Source organism: Bos taurus, chromosome 7 (genome assembly GCF_002263795.3).
Source record: "Bos taurus isolate L1 Dominette 01449 registration number 42190680 breed Hereford chromosome 7, ARS-UCD2.0, whole genome shotgun sequence".
In the NCBI taxonomy this organism is placed as follows: domain Eukaryota; kingdom Metazoa; phylum Chordata; class Mammalia; order Artiodactyla; family Bovidae; genus Bos; species Bos taurus.
Genome location: NC_037334.1, coordinates 4838428 through 4861524, shown reverse-complemented (window position 1 = coordinate 4861524; position 23097 = coordinate 4838428). Strand labels below are relative to the sequence as shown.

General features: G+C 48.8%; 1 protein-coding gene, 1 non-coding gene and 2 pseudogenes across 5 annotated transcripts in view; 3 read left to right on the top strand and 1 right to left on the bottom strand.

Annotated features, from left to right (window-relative positions):
• Positions 1 to 237: 237 nt before the first annotated feature.
• LOC101902272 (coiled-coil-helix-coiled-coil-helix domain-containing protein 2-like) lies at positions 238 to 19049 on the top strand (annotated as a pseudogene).
• PGPEP1 (pyroglutamyl-peptidase I) overlaps positions 238 to 23097 on the top strand; it is a 39513-nt gene continuing 16653 nt past the window's right edge. Inside the window, exons 1-3 of one of the 4 annotated variants that reach the window (XM_005208519.5) lie at positions 238 to 353; positions 1140 to 1214; positions 2348 to 2400. In XM_005208519.5, the coding sequence (XP_005208576.1) occupies positions 320 to 353; positions 1140 to 1214; positions 2348 to 2400 (162 nt within the window). In that variant the 5' untranslated portion in view covers positions 238 to 319. The remainder of the gene's footprint in view (positions 354 to 1139; positions 1215 to 2347; positions 2401 to 23097) is intronic. The other 3 variants (XM_010806585.4, NM_001109983.3, XM_024994600.2) reach the window with 3 other exon arrangements.
• Positions 11225 to 11327, top strand: LOC112447579 (U6 spliceosomal RNA). The gene has a single exon (XR_003035779.1). It is a non-coding gene; the product is annotated as a U6 spliceosomal RNA (small nuclear RNA).
• On the bottom strand, positions 12375 to 12844 carry LOC107132594 (large ribosomal subunit protein eL30-like; annotated as a pseudogene).

Sequence of the window (23097 nt, the reverse complement as noted above, 5' to 3'; positions counted from 1 at the left end):
GTGAGTTCGAGAGGCCACAGCCTGCGAGACGAACCGTCCGAATTCTGCAGGTGGGGAAACAGGTTGGGGACCTGGAGCAGCCACGCACTTCTCAGCGGAGAGTTACGGACTCGGCGCGCACGCTGCGTCTCGGGCCCGGGCACGCGCACGACCGGCGGCCCGGACGGGGGCGGGGCCTGGCGGGGGGGCGGGGGCGGGGGCGGGGGCGGGGGCGGGGCCGAGCTCGGGGTTAGGGTTAGGGGCGGCGCGGGTCCGAGCGGCGGCAGCTGACTCGCCAGCGCCGACCGGGAACCGGTCAGAGGCACAGCCTGAACCCGCCATGGAGCAGCCCAGGAAGGCGGTGGTGGTGACGGGTACGAGGGCATCGCGCGGACGGCGGCCGCGGCGGCGGCGGCCCGGGGCAGGGCTGGGTGGGGCGGCTCGGGAGGCGGCGAGGCGCGTCGCGGGGAGGGACGCGGCGGCCCGGGTGGGGTGGGTGCTAGAAGTCGCCTCAGGTTTGGAAGGTGTCATCGCCCGCGGCAGCCCAGCGCAGTCCGCGAGAAACGGAGAACGTGGAGAAGGGGGCGCCCCTGTGGTCCCACTGTCAGGGGTCGGGGCAGCCAAGGACGTGGGGGGTCCTGGCAAACGCCCCGCACAGAGCAGGCCCCTGGGCGTCCTTCCTTTCCCCGTTGGGGACAGTGACCCTTCGGACACCTGTTTGTTGTGTCTGCCCTCCCGAGGTCAGGTTTGTCACCACCCCCGGTCCCAGGGGACAAAGGCCGAGTTGCGGGCAGGAAGTGCCCCGGTGACAAATGAACGTCTTGCCAGACACTGCTCCCCGAACCCTGCCCTTATGAGGGGCTGCTCCCCCGAGGCAGGGGCAGGCGGAGTTCGGGAGATCTCGGGTGCCGGCAGTTCTTCCGGTTGTTTCAGGGACTGTCTTGATCAAAATCTTTCCTGCCTGTGGATAAGCCTGCTCCCCCTTCCCCCCGACCCACTCCTCTGTCACCAACTCCCCGAAACTAACTGCGCCTCCCCCTCCGAGAGACTCCGCCTCGGAGCCTCGTGGGCGTCAACTTCCGCCGGGCCTCTGCCGGGGGGTGGGGGTGGGGGACCGTCATGAGCGGTGAGAGTGAGAAATCTGGCCACGATTCAAACAGGTGGTGTGTGGCCCAGGAAGGTCCGGGCTGGTCCTGGAACTCCTAGGAAGATGGAAGAAGCCACTTACCTGGCAGGTGTGTCGAGTTGCCAGAGGGTCACTTTCCCTTGCAGCCCTCCTGTGTCTGCTTGTTTATTACTTTAGGGCTGACTCTGGCGGCGGCCCTGGGAGGGACATTTTTCTGGCCTGAGGTTATTACATCTTTACCGTCTCATTTTGTAGAAGGGGAAACCGAGGGTCACAGAGGTGCCCTTGTTTGTCAGTGGCTGAGCTGGGACCCATATTTGGTCCATGCAGGAGGAGGAAAGGGGTAGAGATTCTGACCCTGCTTGGGGGCCCCCTGCTATTCCAGGGCACAGTATTCCTCCCAGGGCCATGATACCACCAGGGGCACTTGGCCCAGCTGGAGTGACCCATGACTCGTGATCAAGGACAGCCTCTCTTCAAGAGATTTATGTTTTAGATAGTGTGTGTGGGTTGGTCAGAAGAGGCAGGCCACAGACTCTGCTGGGCCTGGGTTTGAATCCGTGCTCTTCCGTCTTCTCACTGTGTGACCTTGGACAGCTGATTTCACCTCTCTGTGCTTCAGTCAGGAAACACCCTTGCCTGAAAGGGAGGCACAGGGGGGCTGAAGGCCACAGGGCATGCAGAGCACCTGGCACCTCCTCAGGTACAGTCTGGTTTGTAAATGAATGGGGAGGAGGATGATGGGATGGTGCCTGGACAGCCTGACCTGGGAGATACCTATGTACATTCCTTAAGGGCCATTCCTTATCAGACCGTGAATCATGGAGCACCTCCAGCCCTGTAATTCCAGGGTCCAGGAAAGGTGCACAAAGACAGTGATGGAATAGTTATATTTGGGGATCAAGGATAGGGGAAGAAACTGAGAGAGGAACAAAGTCAGCCTTTTCTGGAGCAAAAAGGGGGCACTGGCCCCTTGCTGGCACAAGATCAGGTAGGTGAGAGTGAGAACAAGATAGGACTCACAACTTCAGTTAAGAACAGTTATGTGGCAGGGCGCTCTGAAGGGACCACTGGGTGTACCCCAGAACTTGGACCAGGCCCCTGACATTGTCCCCGGGGATGGCTGCTCCTGAAGCTCCGTGCTCCATTCTTGTGGATACACACAGCTGCCTGGCCCTGGGCAGGCCAGGAGGGGCCACTGGGTGGTGATGTGCTGCTTTTCGTTTTTGTTTTTTTTTTCAGGATTCGGCCCTTTTGGGGAACACACTGTGAATGCCAGCTGGATTGCGGTCCAGGTAACTGAATCCAGAGGGGAGGAATCAGGCTGGGCTTCCCCTGGAAATATTTGGTGCCAAGGAAAGTGAGCAGCCTAAGAAGAGAGTGTCTCCTGTGAAGCTTCGTGGAGAGAGATGTTAGCAGTCTGACAGATATTCCTGCTCAGATAGTTACTGCTGTACTGTTTGTTGAGAGCTTGTTCTGCGCCAGACATTTTTTCTGCCTAGAGCACTGAGTTCTTCCAACAACCCTTAGGTGTGTTTATTCTTGTGCCCACTTTACAGATGAGGAAACTGAGGCCCACAGAGTTATTTGAGGTCATCCAGCTCAGAAACCAGAATGGTCTTTCTTCAAAAGAGTTCCCATGCTCCAGCCAGGTTTAGAGGGGACCAAGCACGGATATTGGGAATTGTGGCAACCTTGTAGAGGGGATTGCAGTGATCCTCTGTGTTGCCTCCTGGCAGCTGAAGGAAGCAAAGACTGCATATTGAGGGCGGGGAGGGGGGAGTCCTTCCTGTTGTCCCAAGCCTTCTGGTTTCTTTGTCAGCTGGGGCATTTGGAGAGACAGACTGGGGAACAATGGGCAGAGAGAAAGAGAGAAACGTTTTCTCCTTATATAAATCAGATCTGCAGAGACCGGAGCCAAACTAGTGTTAATCCTAGCCCATTAGCTGCTTGATTTAAAGCACCCCCCGCCCTGGCTTTCCACTCCAGAGCCCTGAGTTTGGAGAATACTCCAAGTTGAAACCTCAGTGTATCAACACCTAGTTGGGAAACCCCCATGTTTTTTTATCACCCTTCTTCCAGACCTCAAAATCTCAGCCACATTTGTCTCTCTTTTATAAAAAAAATTTCACCCCACTTTGGAAGCAGGACAGAGGGACGGGATCCCCGGGACTCCACAGATGGGAGCATGTCTGAGGCCCTGCTCGTCGCACCCGCTCCCTGGAGCCCCAGACAAAAAGGAAACAGCGTGTTTCTCAAGGCGTGTGTGTCTGGCTTTGTGCGAGTTTCAGACAGGAGCCTTCACGGGGCTGAGTGGATACAAAGCCGTGTGTCTGAATTCCCGGGCCCCCAGACACTATGATCTGCATCTAAATAGGAGAAAAATCAATTAAACAATCTTTGGAAATCCCTCAGAGCATCAGGACTCGGATGGTGAAGGATGGCAGCTTCTCCTCCTGCTGCCGGAGGGGAGATCCACTTTCTATTTCAGTCAACCCTCTCTCCAGACCTCGCCTCTAGAAGTCTTTGAATTTTCTTCCTTTACTTTATGAGACAGCAAGAGAGGGTTCTCCACCATTGCCCAGCTAAAAAGATGCCAACCTTCCCAGACCTGATCATTTCCCTTTTAAAAAGCTGGAGCCGCCCCCAGGTACCCTGAGTGCACTCAGCTGTCTAACTCCATGATGTTTGACGCCTGTGCACCTCTGTGGCGCCTGAGCCCAGATTGAAATCTAGAACATTCTCAGCCCCTTCTGTGCTCTTCGGCATTGCAGAATCCCCTTATGTCCTTCCCCAGCTGCTCCCACCACCCCCTGCCCCCCACCCAGGTGCAGACGTCTCTGCAGCCTTTATGGCCACCATAGGTGCATTCTGCCTATTCTAGAACTTGGTGTCAATGCAGTTGCAGTTGTGGCGCATGCCTTTGCACTCCAGTATTCTTGCCTAGAAAGTCCCATGGACAGAGGAGCCTGGTGGGCTACAGCCCGTGGGGTCACAAAGGGTCGGACATGACTGAGCGACTGAACAGCAACCCACACCTGCTGTACAGCAGGGCATCTGCAGGATCCGCCCATGGGGTAACTTGGAGCTGCTGGTGGTGCTTTCCAGTTACTCTGGATGGAACACATTTGCCCATGGGAGGGGTGTAGCCACTGGACGGGTCTAACCCATTCCTCAAGAAAATATGCCTAGGAGTGCTTTTGGTGTGGCCCAGACATTTGGTAGCTGTGGGCAACCACTGATGTCATCACCTCAAGCTGAAGATGGGTGTTGGGTGAGGGGAGGTGAGCAGCAGTCACCTCCTGTCCCAACTGCTTTTTCCTGAAGCTTAAGCTGCCACCTGGGGAAGGAACTCCTCCTCCTCTGCCAGGGACCGGATTGCCCCTCTCAGCCTGTCTCTCCACATCTCTGTCTCTCTCGGCTTCTCTCTGGGTGTCTCTGTTTCTCTGTTTCTTGCTCTCTGGACCTCTGTCTTTCCCCTTCTCTCTTCATATCTCTCTTCCCTTCTGTCTCTCTCTCTTCCAGTTTCCCGTGGCCTCTCTGGGTCTCTGTCTTTCCCCTGTCTCTGTCGCTCAAGCTCTCTCTCTTTCCCCTTCTCCCTCCACCTCTGTCTTTCGCTCCCTCCTTTCTCTCTCCTTCTCCCCACTTCTTTCTCTGTCTGTCTCGCTCTCTGTCTCTCTGTCTGTTTCTGTCTCTCTTCTCTCTCTCATCTGACCTTCCTTCCTCACGCCCTGGGTGAAGTTGTGCCCCAGCAGAGGGTGACCTGTTTCCCACCAGCCCCATGGGGGAGGTGGGAGCTCTGGGGATAGAGGGGCACCCCCCTTTCCTTTTGCCCAAGACGCCGCTACCTCTCAGCACCTCAAGCAGGAGGGGAGTGCATTTTTCAAGTGTCATATCTCCTCGCAGGTCTTGGGTGGTTAGCATGGGATGCTAGCTGTGGGTGTGTCTCTCCCTAGGAGGCTCAGGTGGGTGTCAAGGGCTGGGACCCCTTAGCTTGGGGATGTCTGGAGCCTTCCCTGACCAAGCAGGGCAAGGAGGAACTGGGTCACAGGTCCTAGTGACATCACGGGACAATTACTGCCACAGTGAGTCTAGACAGACCTGCTAAGGATATTAACCAGGGAACAAAGGGGGTCTTTGTTGTGGGGTCAAGGGAATCGGTCAGACGCAGCCGAGCAGCAGGGTCTTGTCAGGTAGATGGGTGTTAGACAATGCGTTGTCTGGGGCGCCCAAGTCCCTTTCCTTTCACGATATGTGCCTGGCGGACTCGGGGTGCACTGTTACCCTCCCCTCCAGGAGAACCGTCCAGACCTTTTGGAGCAGAAAGTATTCAGAAGCCAAGAATTTAGCTTCTCCTAACCTTTCCAAACTTCAAATGAAAAGTGTAGTTATTCCTCTCCCACCCTTGCCCTTCTTAAAATTTGGGGAATCATTTGTTTAAAATCATGTACCCATGTCTTCAATGCCCCCATCACTTTGGTGAAAAGTATTTATGCCTAGGACTTCCCTGGTGGTCCAGTGGTTAAGACACTGTGCTTCCACTGCAGGGGACTTGGGTTCAATTCCTGGCCCAGGAAGATCCCCATATACCATGCTGTGTGGCAAAAAATAAAAAAACAAATAAATAAAAAAGTATCCATGTCCATGTCACTAATGCTTTGAGCAAGATAGTTGTTTGATTCCCATCAACCCCGAACATTCTTTCCTGCTCAGTACCCACCCGCTGCCCCCCATCGCCTCATCCTGCCCTGTAGGCAGCTGCTTCCTGAGCTCTGTCACCACAGATGGGTGTTGCCTGGTCTCAAGCGGCAAGCAAAGGAGGTGGTCCTTGGAGCAGGCTCCGTGATCCTCTCCCACTGGCTGCTTTTGCTCAGCCTGCACTGGTGTGTCTCTGGGGGCAGGGACAGCTGTCCTCTCTCCCGACCCCCCCACTTCCCCTTGGCACTGGCACTGGGGCCTTCAGGGTTTGCTCCCCAGGAATACAGCAGCAAGGACGCCCCTCTCAGGGTCTTTGATGAGCATGTGGTTGCCTCTCTGGGGATGCTGGCCATGTGACGTGTGTGTATCTTCAATGATGATTTTCTTTTCTTTTTAAATTTCAGCGTCGGTGCTGGGTCTTCATTGCGGTGCGGAGGCTTCTCTAGTCTCAGCACGTGGGCTTAGTTGCCCTGAGGCATGTGGAGTCTTGGTTCCCCAACCGGGGATCAGACCCACGTCCCTTGCATTGGAAGGCAGATTCTCAACCACTGGACCACCAGGGAAGTCCCAGGGATGGTTTTCTTAGTTTATTTTACCCCCAGCTGGGGAGGGGGTGGGTGAGGACCCAGAGGACATGAGGAGAAAAGGTTAGAACAAGAAGGTGACCCACTCCATGACACCCTGCTGGCATCAGGTGATTTTTGAATCATCAGCAGTCATGTGGACAGTTGTTCCCACTAATGCCCGGTAGACATCACCCAGTGGGTGGGAGTGACCCTTGAGTTACTGTGTGCAGATGAGGGTGATCAGCAGGCGGGAACCAGTCTGCTAGGTGAAGAGAGGCAAAGAGAGGATCCACAGGGTGGGGCTGCTGCACGTCTGTCTGGCACATCACACTGTGGTGGCCACCGAGGGGGTTCCTGTGCCCTCTAGAGTTTTCCTGGCTGGGTTACTAACCGAGTCAGCAGCATCTTCAGTCTCCCAGCCCCCCACCCACAGAGATGGTTCCACCAGTTGACTTGCTCGCACATTGGGTGGCCCGTTGCAGTCTCGCTTTGAGGACAAGTCCCCAAGCGAAACTCTAAATGAATAAAGGTAATCCTTTGAAGTCCTCACTTAACCTGGGAGATGGATTTTTTTTCTTTAGAATTCTTTAACAAATTATGTATTTTCGGCTGCACTGGGTCTTCGTCGCTGCGTGCAGGCTTTCTCTGGTGCTGGAGCGTGGGGCTCCCCTCTGGTTGCGGCGCGGAGGCTTCTCACTGCAGTGGCTTCTCTTGTTGCTGAGCACAGGCTCTAGGGCTCAGTCTTCAGCAGTTGCCGCACGCGGGCTTAGCTGCTCTGCTACACGTGGATTCTTCCCGGACCAGGGATTGAACCGGTGTCCCCTGCATTGGCAGGCGGATTCTTAACCCCGGGACTGCCAGGGAAGTCATGGATTCTTTTAATTACTGCCCTTTCATCTTCTGTTGCCAGAAAGGGCTGCCAGGTCCATGGGGAAGAAAAGCCGGAGAGGAGACAGGGCAATTTCAAGCTGCAGGGGGCAGGAGGGCAAGGAGAAATGAGGTTGTCGTTGACAGGATATAAAGATAGATGAAATTATTTACCTTATGTCGAGAGAAGGTCTTTGCTGGAGATTTCTCCTCTCAGCAGTGGTGGGAGAGAAAGCCATCTTTAACTCCATTCATTTAAAAAAATTTATTTTTTGACAAGTTATAAGGATAGTGCCAAGAAGGCTTTTCACACCCGGAGTCCCCAAATGTTAACATTATATTGCATTTCTCTATAGATAATTAGGGGCTTCCCAGGTGGCTCAGTGGTAAAGAATCTGTCTGCCTACGTAGGACTCAGGTTAGATCCCTGGGTTGGAAAGATCCCTTGGAGAATGAAATGGCAACCCACTCCAATATTCTTGCTTGAAAAATTCCATGGACAGAGGAACCTGGCAGGCTACAGTCCATGGGGTCGAAAAGAGTCAGACACTACTGAGCCACTTCAAGAGTTAGACATGACTAAGCACATAGATAAATAGATAGGGAGAAGGCAATGGCACCCCACTTCAGTACTCTTGCCTGGAAAATCCCATGGATCGAGGAGCCTGGTAGGCTGCAGTCCATGGGGTCGCAAAGAGTCAGACACTACTGAGCCACTTCACTTTCACTTTTCACTTTCATGCACTGGACAAAGAAATGGCAACCCACTCCAGTGTTCTTGCCTGGAGAATTCCAGGGACGGGGGAGCCTGGTGGGCTGCCGTCTATGGGGTCGCACAGAGTTGGACGCGACTAAAGCGACTTAGCAGCAGCAGGTGGATAAATAGGTAGGTAGGTAGATAAATATAGTTTAAAATATTTTCTTACTGCTAAGTAATTTTTTTAATTGTGGTAAAATATATATAACAAAAACTTTACCACATTAACTGTTATTAAATACATTCACATTGTTTTGCATCCATCATTGTCATTCATTTCCAGAACTTTCTCATCTTCCAAACTGAAACTCCATTGCCATTAAACCCTAACTCCCCATTCTCCCCTCTCCCCATGGCCCCTGGCGGCTATCATTGTACTTTCTGTCACTAAGACTCTGACCACACTAGGGACTTCATGTAAGTCGAACCATCCAGTTTTGTCCTTTTGTGTCTGGCTTATTTCATTTAGCATAAGGTTTTCAAGGTTCACTCATACAGTAACATGTGTCAGAATTTTCTTCCTCTTTAAGGCTGGTTAACAGTCCATTGCAGGTATATACCACATTTTGCTTATCCATTAATGGGTCAGTAGACACGCGGGTTGCTTCTACATTTGAGCACCCGTGAGTAATGCAGCCATGAACACAAACAGGGAGTATCTCTTCAAGACCCTGCTTCCAGCTTTTGTGGGTATGCACCCTGAAGTGGCATGGTTGCATCGTAAGATAATTCTGTGTTTCATGTTTTGAGGAACTGTCATGCTTTGTGTTGTTTAGGAGTCAGCTGCAGGCGCGAGACCCGTCTGTCTTTAAATATGTCACTGTATGTTTCCTAAAACACGACCTCAGCACAGTGATCAAAATCAGACTCCTTGAACGCTGACACAATTCTATGATGTACAGCTCTGATTCAGATTTTGCCCCGCATCGTATTAAAATTCTTCATGGCGAAAGAGAATTCTGGATTGTGCATAGGGTTCAGTCGTTCCATTTCTCTAATCCCTTGTGATCTGGAAAGTTCCTCAGTCTTCCTTTGAGTCTCACGGATGATGTTGTTGGCTAAGAACGTCCCTCGGGTGGTGTTTCCTCAAGACTAGACCGGAGGCTGTGTACTTGGGGCAAGAATCCCACAGAAGTGATGTTGTGTCCTTCTGCAGGGATGGTATCAGGAGGCACTGGATGCGCTGTTGACTTGTTAAAGGTGAGAAAGGATGGGTTTCTTCTCTGCAAAGTTACTTTCTGATGGGTTTCTTCTCTGCAAAGTTACTTTCTGATGGGTTTCTTCTCTGCAAAGTTACTTTCTTGCCCTTTGTAAAGAAAAAGTATCCCATAGAGAGTTACATCGAGATCATATTAGGATCTCCTGGTGAGTCTCATTCAATTAGTTTTTATTTTCCTATGATGGTTGCCAAATGATGGTTTTCTAATTCCTTCTTTCCTTCGATACTTTTTATGGCTTTCTACTGGAAGTGTATTTGTATCTGTGTGAATTCATGGGTACTGACTGTCCTCCACAGATGATAATCTCTTACTGTCTTTATTTTTAAATTACTTTTTCTTTGACTACGCTCCGTCTTAGTTGCGGCACATGGATCTTCATTGCAGTATGCAGGATTTTTAGTTGTGGCAAACAGGATCTAGTGCCCTGACCAGGGATGGAACCTGGGCCTCCTGCATTTGGAGCACAGCATCTTAACCACTGGACCACCAGGGAAATCCCTCTCTTAATTTGTTTAAAAAGATTTTATTTTATATTGGAGTAGAATTGGTTGACAATGTGTTAGTTTCAGGTGTACAGCAAACTGATTCAGTTGTACACACACACACACACACACACACACTCTTTTCCAGATTCTTTTCTTACTGTCTTAATTTTGATGTTCAGATTGTCCCACATCTGGCCCGTGGCAGCCTGTTCAGGCTGGCTCCTGTGTCTGTGGTCCATGTCCCTGTCATTCTCGTGTTGTGTCACGTCGCTTCAGTCGTGTCCAACTCTTTGCGACCCCATGGACTGTAGCCTGCCAGGTTCCTGTGTCCATGGGATTTTCTGGGCAAGTATACTGGAGTGGGTTGCCATTTCATTCTCCAGGGGATCTTCGCCATCCAGGGACTGAACCCAAGTCTCTTGTATCTCCTACATTCTCAGGTGGGTTCTTTACCACTAGTGCCACCTGGGAAGCCCATTATTCTTGAGCACTTTCTTCTTTTTTTGATTCCATGCTCACTTTTTGAAAATACACTTTTTAGAAAAATAATAATCTATTTTTGGCTGCACTGGGTCCTCATTGCTGCATGCAGGTTTCTCACTGTGATGGCTTCTCTCGTTGCAGAGCACGGGTTCAGTAGTTGTCACATACAGGCTTATTTGCTCTGTGGCATGTGGAATCTTCCTGGGCCAGGGATTGAACCTGTGTCGCCTGCTCCAGGAGCGTGGCGTCTTTAGTCACTGGACCACCAGTGGAGTCCCTGGAAATACATATTTAATTTCCCAGTAATTTTAGATCTACTGATTTCTGCCTGAGTGTTGGATGTCAGATGCTTTGTGTGCTTTTTAAAGTTGAGATATCATTTTATTGCGATATAATCATGTGCCATAGATTTCACCCTCTTAAAGTGTATAATTTAGCGATTTATTAATTATAGTCACAGAGTTGTACAACCATCACCTCAATTTAATCCAGGACATTTTCATCACTTCAAAAATGCTTCATACCCACTGACTGTCATTCCCATTCCTCCTTTTCCTCGGGTCGCCACTCATTTACCTTCTGTCTCTATGGATTTGCCTTTTCTGGACATTTCATAAAAATGGAATCATATAAGACGTGGCCTTTTATGTCCCTTTCATCCTCTCAGCACAACATTTTTGAGATCCATTCCTGCTGTAGCATGAATCGGTGCCTCACTCCTTTTCGTGGCTGAGTAATATTTCACTGTGTGGATGAGATCGTGTTTCATTTATTTGTTCACCTGTTGACGGCCATGTGGCTTATTTCCACCCTTTGGTTATAAGAGTAATGCTGGATGGACATTCACACACAAGTTTTTGTGTGGATGAAGGTCTTCATTTATCTTTGGTGTGTACGTTTGTATTAGAAGGGGAGTTACTGGGTCATATAGTAACTCCAGGACCACCTTTATACTCTCCCTGCCCCATCCCTGAAATGAGCCACTTCTCCAAGAAAGCCTTCGTTCTTAGTGGATAATAGTATTTAAAACTGAGAGCTAGAACTCGCTTCTGTAGCACATATAGTAAAATTGGAACAATACAGAGAAGATTAGCATGGCCTCCACCCAAGGATAACAGGCGAATTCGTTAAGCATTCCATATTTTTGGCAGTGACGTATATCCACTACCGTGTGTAAAGTAGATAGCTAGTGGGAAGTTACTGTATAACATAGGGAGCTCAGTCCAGAGCTCTGGATGACCTAGAGGGAGGAGATGGGGGTGGGGTGGGAGGGAGGCTAAAGAGGGAGGGAGCATATGTATATTTATGCCTGATTCACATTGATGTTTGGCAGAAACCAACACAACAGTGTAAAGCAATAATGAAATCCTCCAATTAAAAATTTTAAAAAAAATCATAAAGCTGGAATCGGGGAGCTGGGTGTGCTCATTGCTACTCGGATGTCATTGTTTCTGAGCTCTGTTAGTGGGCAGAGCCAGAAAGTGGAGGTGTGTACATTCATACCCACTCACCCACCCCTGCACCTCCTTCTTTAAAAAAAAAAACAAACACTTTTTATTTTATATTGGAGTACAGTTGATTAGGGCTTCCCTGGTGGCTCAGTGGTAGAGAATCTGCCTGGCGATGCAGAAGACGTGGGTTCGATCCCTGGGTTGGCAAGATCCCCTGGCGAAGGAAATGGCAACCCACTCCAGTATTCTTGCTGGGGAAATCCCATAGACAGAGGAGCCTGGCAGGCTAGAGTCCATGGGGTCGCAGAACAATGAGTTAATTGTTAATCACCTGCAAAGTGATTCAGTTATACATACACATATATCTGTTTTTTTTTTTTCAAATTCTTTCCCTATTTAGATTGTTATATAATATGGAGTAAAGCTCCCTATGCTATACAGTGGGTCCTTGTTGGTTATCCGTTTTAACAATAGCGGTATTTTGAGAGCATCCAAACTCACACCCATTTCTGTATCAAAACCCTGAAATTTGCACGGATACCTCCAAATTGGATCCAACATCACAGACATATAACGCCTTCCTCCGACAGTGTGGCCCTCCCCCGCCATGATCCCCGGTGTGTTCACTTCTTTGATCGATCCCAGAATAAATAGAAAGAAACTTCAGAATGGCTAACCCACACTTCCCCCAAGGAAAACCTACTCACTAGAATTTAGTATTTGCTGACGGTTCTTTTTGTCTTTAACCTGAGGGCAGAGTCCGAACACTGTGTTCAAAAAAATTACTTCCGCTAGTCTTTTTTTTTTTTAAACAAGCTCTGGCCAGTTTTATTAAGGAAAAATTGTACATGATTTGCTTGTCACCAGTCTGTTCTGGCATGCTTCTAGTAATATCAGAATCACCTGGCTCAACGATAGCCAGCGTGCGTACTCTGCAGGATTTTCCACATGCTGTGCCCAGTTCAGTATTATTGCCAGTGTGGTGATGGACACCAGTGTTGTTGGCCAACATGGCGAATACTCTCTCTCAGATTTCCTCAAGGCTGGGCAGTTGTTGGCGAGGATGGCCAGTTTCGCTTTGCCTTGTCTGATCATTTTCAGAGTCTGTTTGTACCCCAGCACATACTTTCCACTTTTCCTAACCAGCTGGAGCCTAGAGCTGATCGACTCCAGTGACTTTTTCGTCTTCTTTGCGGCCACCAGCTTCCTGCCTTAGATTGCGGGACGCCTCCAATGAAGAGCAGCCGCCAAGATGGCCAGGGAGCGAGAGAGGCTTCAGTTAGTTTTTATTTATATATTTTTAGTAGAAATATAGTTGATTTACAATGTTGTGTTAGTTTCTGGTGTATAGCAAAATGATATGTCTCTATATACACACAATATTATATACATGTATATATTCTTTTTCAAATTATTTTCCATTATAGTTTATTACAAGATATTGAATATAGTTCCCTGTGCTATACAATAGGACTTTGTTGTTTATCTACTTGAGTTGGTTTTCTTTTTTTTTTTTAACTTGAGTTAATTTTTAAAGGAATAACTTAAAAATACTTTTGGAGGAAGAGAGCAGTGCTTTAAATTATTTTTGAAATATTTCTTTTATGAAAAGTATACGCACACTGTATATAGGTCAATCGTGAAATTATGGTGGCCATGTCTTTAATAATACACAACTGGTCAACTGAGCACGAAGCACGTCTTTAATATATAATGTATCTTATATTAAAGTTGCCCTGTAACTCATGGGTATTGTCACCTAGTATTTGTGTGTGCGTGTGTGTGTGTGTGCACGTGCTCCATCACTCAGTCGTGTCCGACTCTTTGTGACCCATGGACTGTAGCCCGCCAGGCTCCTCTGTCCTTGGAATTTCCCAGGCAAGAATACTGGAGGGGGCTGCCATTTCCTTCTCCAGGGGATCTTCTCCAACCCAGGGATCGAACCCATAACTCTTGTGTCTCCTGCATTGGCAGGTGAGTCTTTACCACTGTGCCACCTGGGCACCTAGGGATACGGCTAAATTTATTTAAGGGAAAAAATTAAATGATTGCGCTTGAGGAAAATATTAAGTAGTATTAGCTCCACTGGGAGAAGGAACTGAACGTGGTGGACTGTCCAGCCTGAGGCTTGGGCGAAGGTGCACTGTGCTCTGAACTCATGGCTTTATGGGAAATTCACATTCCTTGCAAATGAAAAGTTTGTACATCCCCATTTCCCCTACACGTTCAAGATCCTGACAAAGGGACACAGTTCATCATTTAGGGAAACCGAGGGGGACTCCAAACCGGGGCCTTCGCATGTCTGGCTGCTTCCTGTGGGAGACTGAAATCGTGAGTGTGTGGAGGGCTTGGAAGTGGATGTTTACTCTGTGGTGGTGGTTTAGTCACTCAGCCGTGTCTGACTCTGTGACCTCATCGCTCCTCTGTCCGTGGGATTTCCCAAGCAAGAATACTGGAGGGGGTTGCCTTGTCCTCCTCCAGGGGTTCTTCCTGACCCAAGGATCAAACCTGGGTCCCCTGCATTGCAGGTGGATTCTTTACTAACTGAGCTACCAGGGAAGCCCATTTACTGTGTAGATTTTATTTTGTTTTATTGATTTATTTGGCCATACTGCGCGGCATGTGGGATCTTAGTTCCCTCTCACCCCCTGCAGTGGAAGCTCAGAGTCTTAACCACTGGACAGCCAGGGAAGTCCCATCCTGTGTAGATTTTAGATTTTTCCATTGAGCTTGAGAGAAAAAGCAGGAAGGAATTCCAGAAAGTTCTGGAGGATTTATAATTGGAATCTAATAGTTCCCAGCTTTCAACAAATGAAGTACAGTTGGTAAAGAGCCAAATTAGAAATCTCCAACGTGGAGAGTCCTGGTGCACAGGGAACAGCTCAGACCACAGGGAATCATGCTAAGATCCCACAGTCAGGGAAGGAGGCCTGACGGAAGCTGTTTGTCTTCCTGATAACAAGTGCCTGAGAGTCCTTGGTGTCAGCACTTCAGCAGATGCCTTTAGTGTCCCTGCTCAGTAAGGTGATTGACACAGACTGTAGCTTCCAGCTTTTTCTTTTTCAAATTGCAATAAAATATACAGAACATAAACGTTGCCCTTTGAACCGTTTGCAGGTGTACAAATCAGTGCACTAAGTACATCCCCACTGTTGTGTAGCCATCCTTACCGTGGGCTTTCCAGGCGGCGCTGCTGGTAAAGAACCTGCCTGCCAATGCAGGATGCTCCAGAGATGCAGGTTTGACCTTCCCTGGTTGGGAAAAGATCCCCTGGAGGAGGAAATGGTACCCCACCCCAGTATCCTTGCCTGGGAAATCCCATCGGCAGAGGAGCCCCATCGGCAGGCTACAGTCCGTGAAGTCACAAGAGTCAGACACGACTGAGCACCACACCATCACCACCGTTCATCTCCCGAACTTTTTCATCTTCACAGCTGAAACCCTGAAACACTAATTCCCCATCTTCCCCTCTGCCCAGTCTCTGACACCCATCATTTTAAATACTTTCTGTCTCTATGAATCTGACTGCTCTGTGCATGCTTGGTCGCTTCAGTCATGCCTGACTCTTTGCAACCCCATGAACTGTACTATCTATGAAATTCTCCAGGCAAGAATGCTGGGGTGGGTTTCCATTTCCTACTCCAGGGGGTCTTCCTGATTCAGGGATTGAACCCAGGTCTCCCTCACTGCAGGCAGATTCTTTACCTGGGAAGCCCTAGGTGGCTCAGATGGTAATAGGGACCTCATATAAGTGAAATCATTCAGTTTTTGTCCTTTTGTGTCTGGCTTCTTTCATTCAGCGTAATTTTTTCTTTTTCTTCTTTCTGGCCATGCCCCATGGCATGTGGGATCCTTATTCCCTGACCAGGGATCGAGCCTGGGCCCCCTGCATTGGAAGCATGGAATCTTAGCCACTGGACCACCAGAGGAGTCCCTGATTTTTTTTTTTAAAGGAAACACATTATTGTTTTAAAATATGATTTAACATGTTTTGAGCCCTTTTCAGCACTAGGCCTTTCACATGTGTTGTTTTATTATTTTTTCCCTTATGATATGGGCACCACTGTTCATCCATTTCCAGGTGAGGGAACTAAAGTGCACGGAGTGTGAGTGCCTTGCCTGGACTCACCCAGCCAGGAAGTAGGGGGAGAACAAACCCGGTCCCCTGGCTCTAGAGGCTCTGCCCCAACTCCCAACTTCCACCATCTGCACAGTGAAGAGCTGCTTTTTTCCCCTTTCTTAAAAAAAAATTGAGATGAACTTACATAATATAAAATTAACCCTTTTAAAGTATACAAATCAGGGGCATTTATTACATTCACCATGCTGTCCAACCACCGCCTCTAATTCCGGGATGCTTTTATCATCCAGAGAGGGAGTCCTGTCTCCATTGGCAGTCATTCCCCATCCCTGGGCCCCAAGCCCCTGCCACCACCGATCTGCTTTCTGTCTCTGTGGGTTTGCCTGCTCTGGACATTTCGTGTAAGTGGAATCACTTAACACGTGACCGTTTGCATCTGACTTCTTTCACACAGCATGATGTTTTCAAAGCTCGCCCACGTTTTAGTGTCCGTGTTTCCTTCCTTTTCATGGCTCAGTAAAATTCCACTGTGTGGGTGGACTGTGTTTCGTTTATATCCTTTCATCCGTCGATGAACACGCAGGCTGTTCCTGCCTTTCAGCTGTTGTGAACAGTGAGGCTACTTTTATTTTATTCCATTAATGTTTATTTATGTAGCTCTGCCAAGTCTTAGTTGTGGCCCATGGGATCTAGATCTAGTTCCTGATCAAGGATCACATTCGGGCCCCACTGCGTTGGGAGTGCAGGGTCTTAGCCACTGGACCACCAGGGAAGTCCTGAGGCTACTTTTTTAAAAAATTTTATTTATTCTTAATTGTAGGATAATTGCTTTACAGTATTGTGTTGGTTTCTGCCATATATCAGCATAGGACCATCCATAGGTATACATCTGTCCCCTCCCTCTTGAACCTGCCTTCAACCTCCCACCCCATCCCACCCCTCTAGATCGTCACGGAGTGCTGGGCTGAGCTCTCTGGATCATGCAGCAAGTCCCCGCTGGCCATCTGTTTTACATATAGTAACGTGCATGTTTCCGTGCTCCTCTCTCAATTCGTCCCACCCTCTCCTTCCCCCACTGTGTCCGCAAGTCTATTCTCTGTGTCTGCGTCTCCATTGCTGCCCTGCAGGTAGGTTCATCAGTATCGTCTTTCTAGATTATGGAATATATACGCATTAATATATGGCATTTGTCTTTCTCTTTCTGACTTACTTCACTCTGTATAATAGGCTCAAGGTTCATCTGCCTCATTAGAACTGACTCAGATGTGTTCCTTTTTAGGGCTGAGTAGTATTCCATTGTGGAGAAGGCAGTGGCACCCCACTCCAGTCCTCTTGCCTGGAAAATCCCATGGACGGAGGAGCCTGGTGGGCTGCAGTCCATGAGGTCGCTGAGGGTTGGACACGACTGAGCAACTTCACTTTCACTTTTCACTTTCATGCATTGGAGAAGGAAATGGCCACCCACTGCAGTGTTCTTGCCTGGAGAATCCCAGGGATGGGGAGCCTGGTGGGCTGCCGTCTATGGGGTCACACAGAGTCGGACACGACTGAAGTGACTTAGCAGCAGCAGCAGCAGTTTTCCATTGTGTGTATGTACCACAGCTTTATCCATTCACCTGTTGATGGACATCCAGGCTGCTTCTGTCCTAGCTATTGTAAATAGTGCAGCAGTGAGTACTGGTGTACATGTGTCTTTTTCAAGTACGGTTTCCTCAGGGTTTATGACCAGTTGTGGGATTCCTGGGTCATATGGATGAGGTGGCTTTTAGATGTAAGAAAGGATAAAAAGGAAAGAAGCGTCTTAGCCAACAGCAAGTCCAAACCCATTTACAGTTAAGGAAAGCAAGGCACCCTCAGGGGCATCGAGTACTTGCCTAGGCTCGGCTAGTTCTGTATTTGTTGTCAGCCCATGCTTGAGCTGCTCACTTGTTCAGCTGACATTCATCAGCACCGAATGCGTGCACATCCTGGGCTGTGGCTGGGACCCCTGTGGGGTCAAGAGAGCATGTGAAGTGGGCTGGACTTCCAGAAGGTCTTGGGAGGCTGAGACATGAGGGCTGAGAAGTCAACTGACTCCTCAAAGAGAGGGAAAAAGCATTTTAAGCAGAAGGAACAGCCAGAGCAAAGGCCCTGAGGCAGGAGTGAGTCTGGTACATAGGCGACTGCACTGGGGGATGGAGCAGAAGGGAGAGGAGGGCAGTGTCCAGACCCCCGGGCGTCATGGGCCATGGTGGGGAGTGAAGAGTTGTATTCTGAGTGCGGCAGGAGTCACAGCAGGGAAGAAGCAGGAAAGGCTGTGATATGACTTGGTTTTTTTTTTTAATATTTATTTATTTGGCCAAGTTGGGTCCTAGTTGCAGCACATGAGATCTTCGTGGTGGCATGGGAACTCTCAGCTGTCGTATGTGGGATCTAGTTCCCTGACCAGGGATCAAACCTGGATCCCCCAGATCAAACCTGGATCCCCCGCATTGGGAGCACAGAATCTTAGCCACCAGATCACCAGGGAAGTCTCATGATGTGATTTTAGATTCTGCCTTGGGTTGGGAGGATCCCCTGGAGAAGGGAATGGCAACCCACTCCAGTATTCTTGCCTGGAGAATTCCAAAGACAGAGGAGGGGCAATTCAGGAGAGGAGAGGAGATTTGGTCTCCAGTCAACTTGCCAAACAAAACTTGTGCTGTGCCTGGTCGCTCAGTCATATCTGACTCTTGGCGACCCCATGGACTGTAGTCCACCAGACTCTTCTGTCCATATGATTCTCCAGGCAAGAACACTAGAGTGGGCTTAGCAGTGCAGTCAAGATGCCTCGTGGAAGCCGAGGCCACACTTCCTGCGTGGCCCCTCCTGCCAGCCTGAGATGAGAGCAGCGCCCAGGCCAGGGCCCACAGCTCAGCCGCCAGCAGCGGCTCCCCCACCTGCCGCTGGCTCCCCCGCTGTTCCCCAGCAGTCAGGTCTGCTGGCCCAGCTGGCAACACTGCTGCCAGTGTGGCTGTGGCTTCTGCCTTGGGCCGCGCTCTGGGTCACACCATCACGGGGAACTTCAGTGGAGGAAGCAGAGCTGAGTCCCCAAGGCCTGAATCACTTAGCAGGAGCCTCAGGGAACCCAGCCGGCACAGCTGCAGCAGAATGGCCCCTGCTTCTATGCGGTGAAACAGTTTTTAGAGTGTGCCCAGAGCCAGGGTGACCTTAAACTTTGCGAGGGTTTCATCGAGGTGCTCAAACAGTGCAGATTGGCCAACGGATTAGCTTAATCAAGAAGTGCCAATTGAAGACGTAAAAATCACCTCTCTTGACCGTGTTGATTTAGCAATAAAGTAAAATTAATAGTGAAGATATGAAGTGTGAGACCACCCGTTAAACTTCTCCTTAATTATTAATAGCTTTTGTGCTTCAGGACTGCAGTGGAAGAGGGCGTTGTCACTATATGGAAGTTCATTGGGATGGTATTGAGTTTGGGTTTGGGCAGAAGCAGCAGTTATGCCCTCTTAAACGTGATTTTCTGCTGTTATTGTTTGTGAACCAGTTAGAATGAAGTGATTTTCTTTCTAAAAAAAGAAAACCACTAGAGTAGACTGCCATGCCCTCCTCCAGGGAATCTTCCCAACCCAGGAATCAAACCCTGGTCTCCCTCATTACAGGCAGAGTCTTTATCTGAGCCACCAGGGAAGCCCAAACAGAACTTGGGTGTATCCAATAAGCCTCAAGCAAAGTGGTCTGTAATGTCTTTTTTTGTTTTTTTTTGCCCACACCGAGCAGCATGTGGAATCTTAGTTCCCAAACCAAAGATTGAACCCGATCCCCATTCAGTGGAAGCACGGGGTTTTAACCCCTGGACCTCCAGGGAAATCCCAAATCTTGTTATTTTTAATGTGTGGCCATTCAGAATAATCGGCCTGGGCATGCAGTGTGCAGAAACAGGGTGAATATATTGATAAAATCATGGGAATGGGAACAGGGAGCACAGAGCTAAAACTTCCAGCTCTTCTCAGGGGTTCGATGGTGTAAAAAACAGTATGGTCAGGTAGAGATCGTGTCTGTGTGCCGGGAACACCAGGCCTGTCTCATCTCTGGATCTGCAAACCTTTAAGGAAAGTCCCCCCTGATTCCCATCTCCACAGACCGGGGAGTTGAGAGGACAAAGGAGCATGAAGAACAGAACTATTAGTGACCAAGAAAAATGATTGTGCGAGAAATTACATATTTTACAAAGTTTTTTCTTTAGCGTGTTTTAAAATAGATTTCACATAAAATATAACCCCCTTGCCCCCCAGTCATCTATCCACCAGTGTCTGCAGCTCACCGTGCACCAAGTCTGCATTCTGCCCTTATCTCTCCGGCTGTGGAATTTCTTGGGGGACCCCTCCTGATCTTACATGTCACTGGGCTTGGCAAGAGGGTTGGGGTCCTAGTTCCTGGTGTTGGCATTTGAGACCCCCCTACACCCGCCACTACCCTCCAGATGTTCTGGTCTCCAGATGACCTTGACACACCCTCTTTGGGGAGCAATTTGGAGTTATCTATCAGTGAGGGGGCGCTTCCCAGGTGATGCTAGTGGTACTGTAAAGAACCTACCTGTCAACGCAGGAGACATAAAAGACGTGGGTTTGATTCCTAGGTTGGGAGGATCTCTGGAGGAGGGCATGGCAACCCACTCCAGTATTCTTGCCTGGAGAATCCCATGGACAGAGGAGCCTGGCGGGCTACAGTCTATGGGGTCTCAAAGAGTCGGACACGACTGAAGTGACTTAGCACACAGCACATCAGTGAGGAGAGACCCGCCTTTCCTGGACACTCTCTAGAGCAACTTCAGTCGATGGGGCACAGAGTTGGAATAGTGTGGGTAGCAAGGTCAAGGTGACTGGAGAAGGAAATCCTGCAGCCGCTGTAGGAGATGCAAGAACTCACCTCTGGGGACTTCCCCTGGTGCTCCCAGAACCATTCACCTCTGACTGGGGCTTGAACCCATGTGCCGCAACTTGAATCAGGCCAGAACTCACGGTCTTCCAACTGAGATCACAACACCGGGTTTCAGGACTTAATGAAGCTCGAGTTCTTGAGGTCTCAGCGCAGAAAGAATTCAGTGAGAGACAAAGTGAGGCAAGAAGTAGATTTATTAGTATAGCATGCTTGGAAGAGATGCAAGCGAGGGAGCTCTACCCTGAGGATTAATTGGCTACAGTTTTATAGTCAGAGGAAAGGGGGCAGGGAAGACTGTCTCCCTCTAGTAGATATGAGGCTTACATCACTAGCTCTTCCTTCATTTTGGGCAGGAGAATATCTGACCCCCTGAGGTCAACTCAGAATATTGTGATGCTTGTTCAAATCAGGGGAAGGGTGGTAGGACTCCCCAGGTGGCACTCAGTCAATTCAGTCGCTCAGTCTTGTCGGGTCTCTCTGTCTGTCACCAACTCCCAGGTGGCGCTAGTGGTAAAGAATCCTACCAATGCCGGAGACTCCAGAGACACGCGTTCAGTCCCCGAGTAAGGAAAATTCCCTGGAGGAGGAAATGGCAACCTGCTTTGGTATTCTTGCCTGGAAAATTCCATGGGCAGAGGAGCCTGGCGGGCTACAGTCCCTGGGGTCACAGAGTCAGACGTGACTGAGCATATATACATACATAAAAGGGTGGTGACATTTTTCTTCCACCTAATGGCCTGGGGCATATCTCATGCTCTTATTTTTGACTTTATAGTTAAGCATGTTGTTTCATTCCGTGACATTCCAATAGCTTACATGAGTGATCATTAACTTACAGTAATCTCCCCAAAATTCTTGGGTTTCCCTCTCTACTCTCTACCCATAGTCCCCTCCTGGAACTTCCACAGTCACCTGTTTAACTATCCTATTCTGTCCCTACCAGTCCAGTGGTTAGGACTCCACAATTTCACTGCCAGGGGCCTGGGTTCGATTCCTGGTCGGGGAACTAAGATCCCAGAAGCCATGTGGCATGGCAAAAAAAAAACAAAACATAAAAACTCACCTCTAGTGAATCCCACAAGTGTTAGGTATCCAACTCTTTGTGACACTTTGGACCACAGCCCACCAGGCTCCTCTGTCCATGGAATTCTCCAGGCAAGAATATTGGCGTGAGTTGCCATCAACTTCTCCAGGAAATTTTTCTGGGTCTGCTGTGCACTGGGCCTTGTGCCAATCTGGGGGAAGAAGCCCAGTCATGAGCACTGCCACACTGAGAATCTGAAGAAAACCCCTGTTTCCCCAGAAAAGTACCCCTGTGGTGGTCCATTAATAGCCCCTTTTCCCAGATATATGTTTATATGCGTGCGTGTGTACTCAGTCAGTGCCTGACTCTTTGCAACCCCATGGACTGTAGCCCACCAGGCTCCTCTGTCTGTGGGATTCTCCAGGCAAGAATACTGGAGTGGGTTGCCATTTCCTCCTCCAGGGGATCTTCCCGACCCAGGGATCGAAACTGCATCTCTTGTGCCATCTGAATTGGCAGGTGGATTCTTTACCACTGAGCTACCTGGAAAGCCCCATTTTTTATTTATGTAAATATATATATAATATGTGTATCCATATGTGTATCTATGCATATAGATTTTTTCCATTATAGGTTGTTACGAGATATTGATTATAGTTTCCCGTGCTATACAGTAGGTCCTTATTGTTTGCCTGTTTAATATATAGTAGTTTGTGTATGTTAATCCCAAACTCCTAGTTTATCTTTTTCCTTGACTCCCCCCCGCCCATCCCCTTTGGTAACCATAAGTTTTTATCTATGTCTGTGAGTCTGTTTCTGTTTTATAAATAAGCTCATTTGTGTCATTTTTTTTTAGCATCCAGATAAGTGATAAGGATAATATCACTTACATCATACGATATTTGTATTTCTCTGTCTGGCTTACCTCACTTAACACGATAATCTCTAGGTCCGTCTACATTGCTGCAAATGACCTTATTTCATTCTTTTTTACGGCTGACTAGTATTCCATATATATACATACATATAACACACGCGTCTTCTTTATCCGTTCACCTGTCGATAGACATTTAGATTGCTTCCATGTCTTAGCTATTGTGAACAGTGCTGCTATGAACACTGGGGTCATCAGAGCCCATTTCTTTTATAATCCATGACGTTCTTACACCTCTTCCATCCTGAGATGGTTAGAGACTCTCTAATGAGTTGGGTCCATCTGTAAATATGTTGGGTCCTGCGGTATACCCTGCACCAAGATCATAAATAATTCTTAACAGGTATAACAAAGGAAGATCGTAATAACAAACAGCAAAAATAATAGGAGTAATGGCAGCCAATATTATTTGAGCACTTATAATATGCTAAGCATTGCAGCATTGCTTGAACCTCTTTACTGTGAATTGGTTCCTTCAATTATTACAACTACCTGGTGAAGAAAAT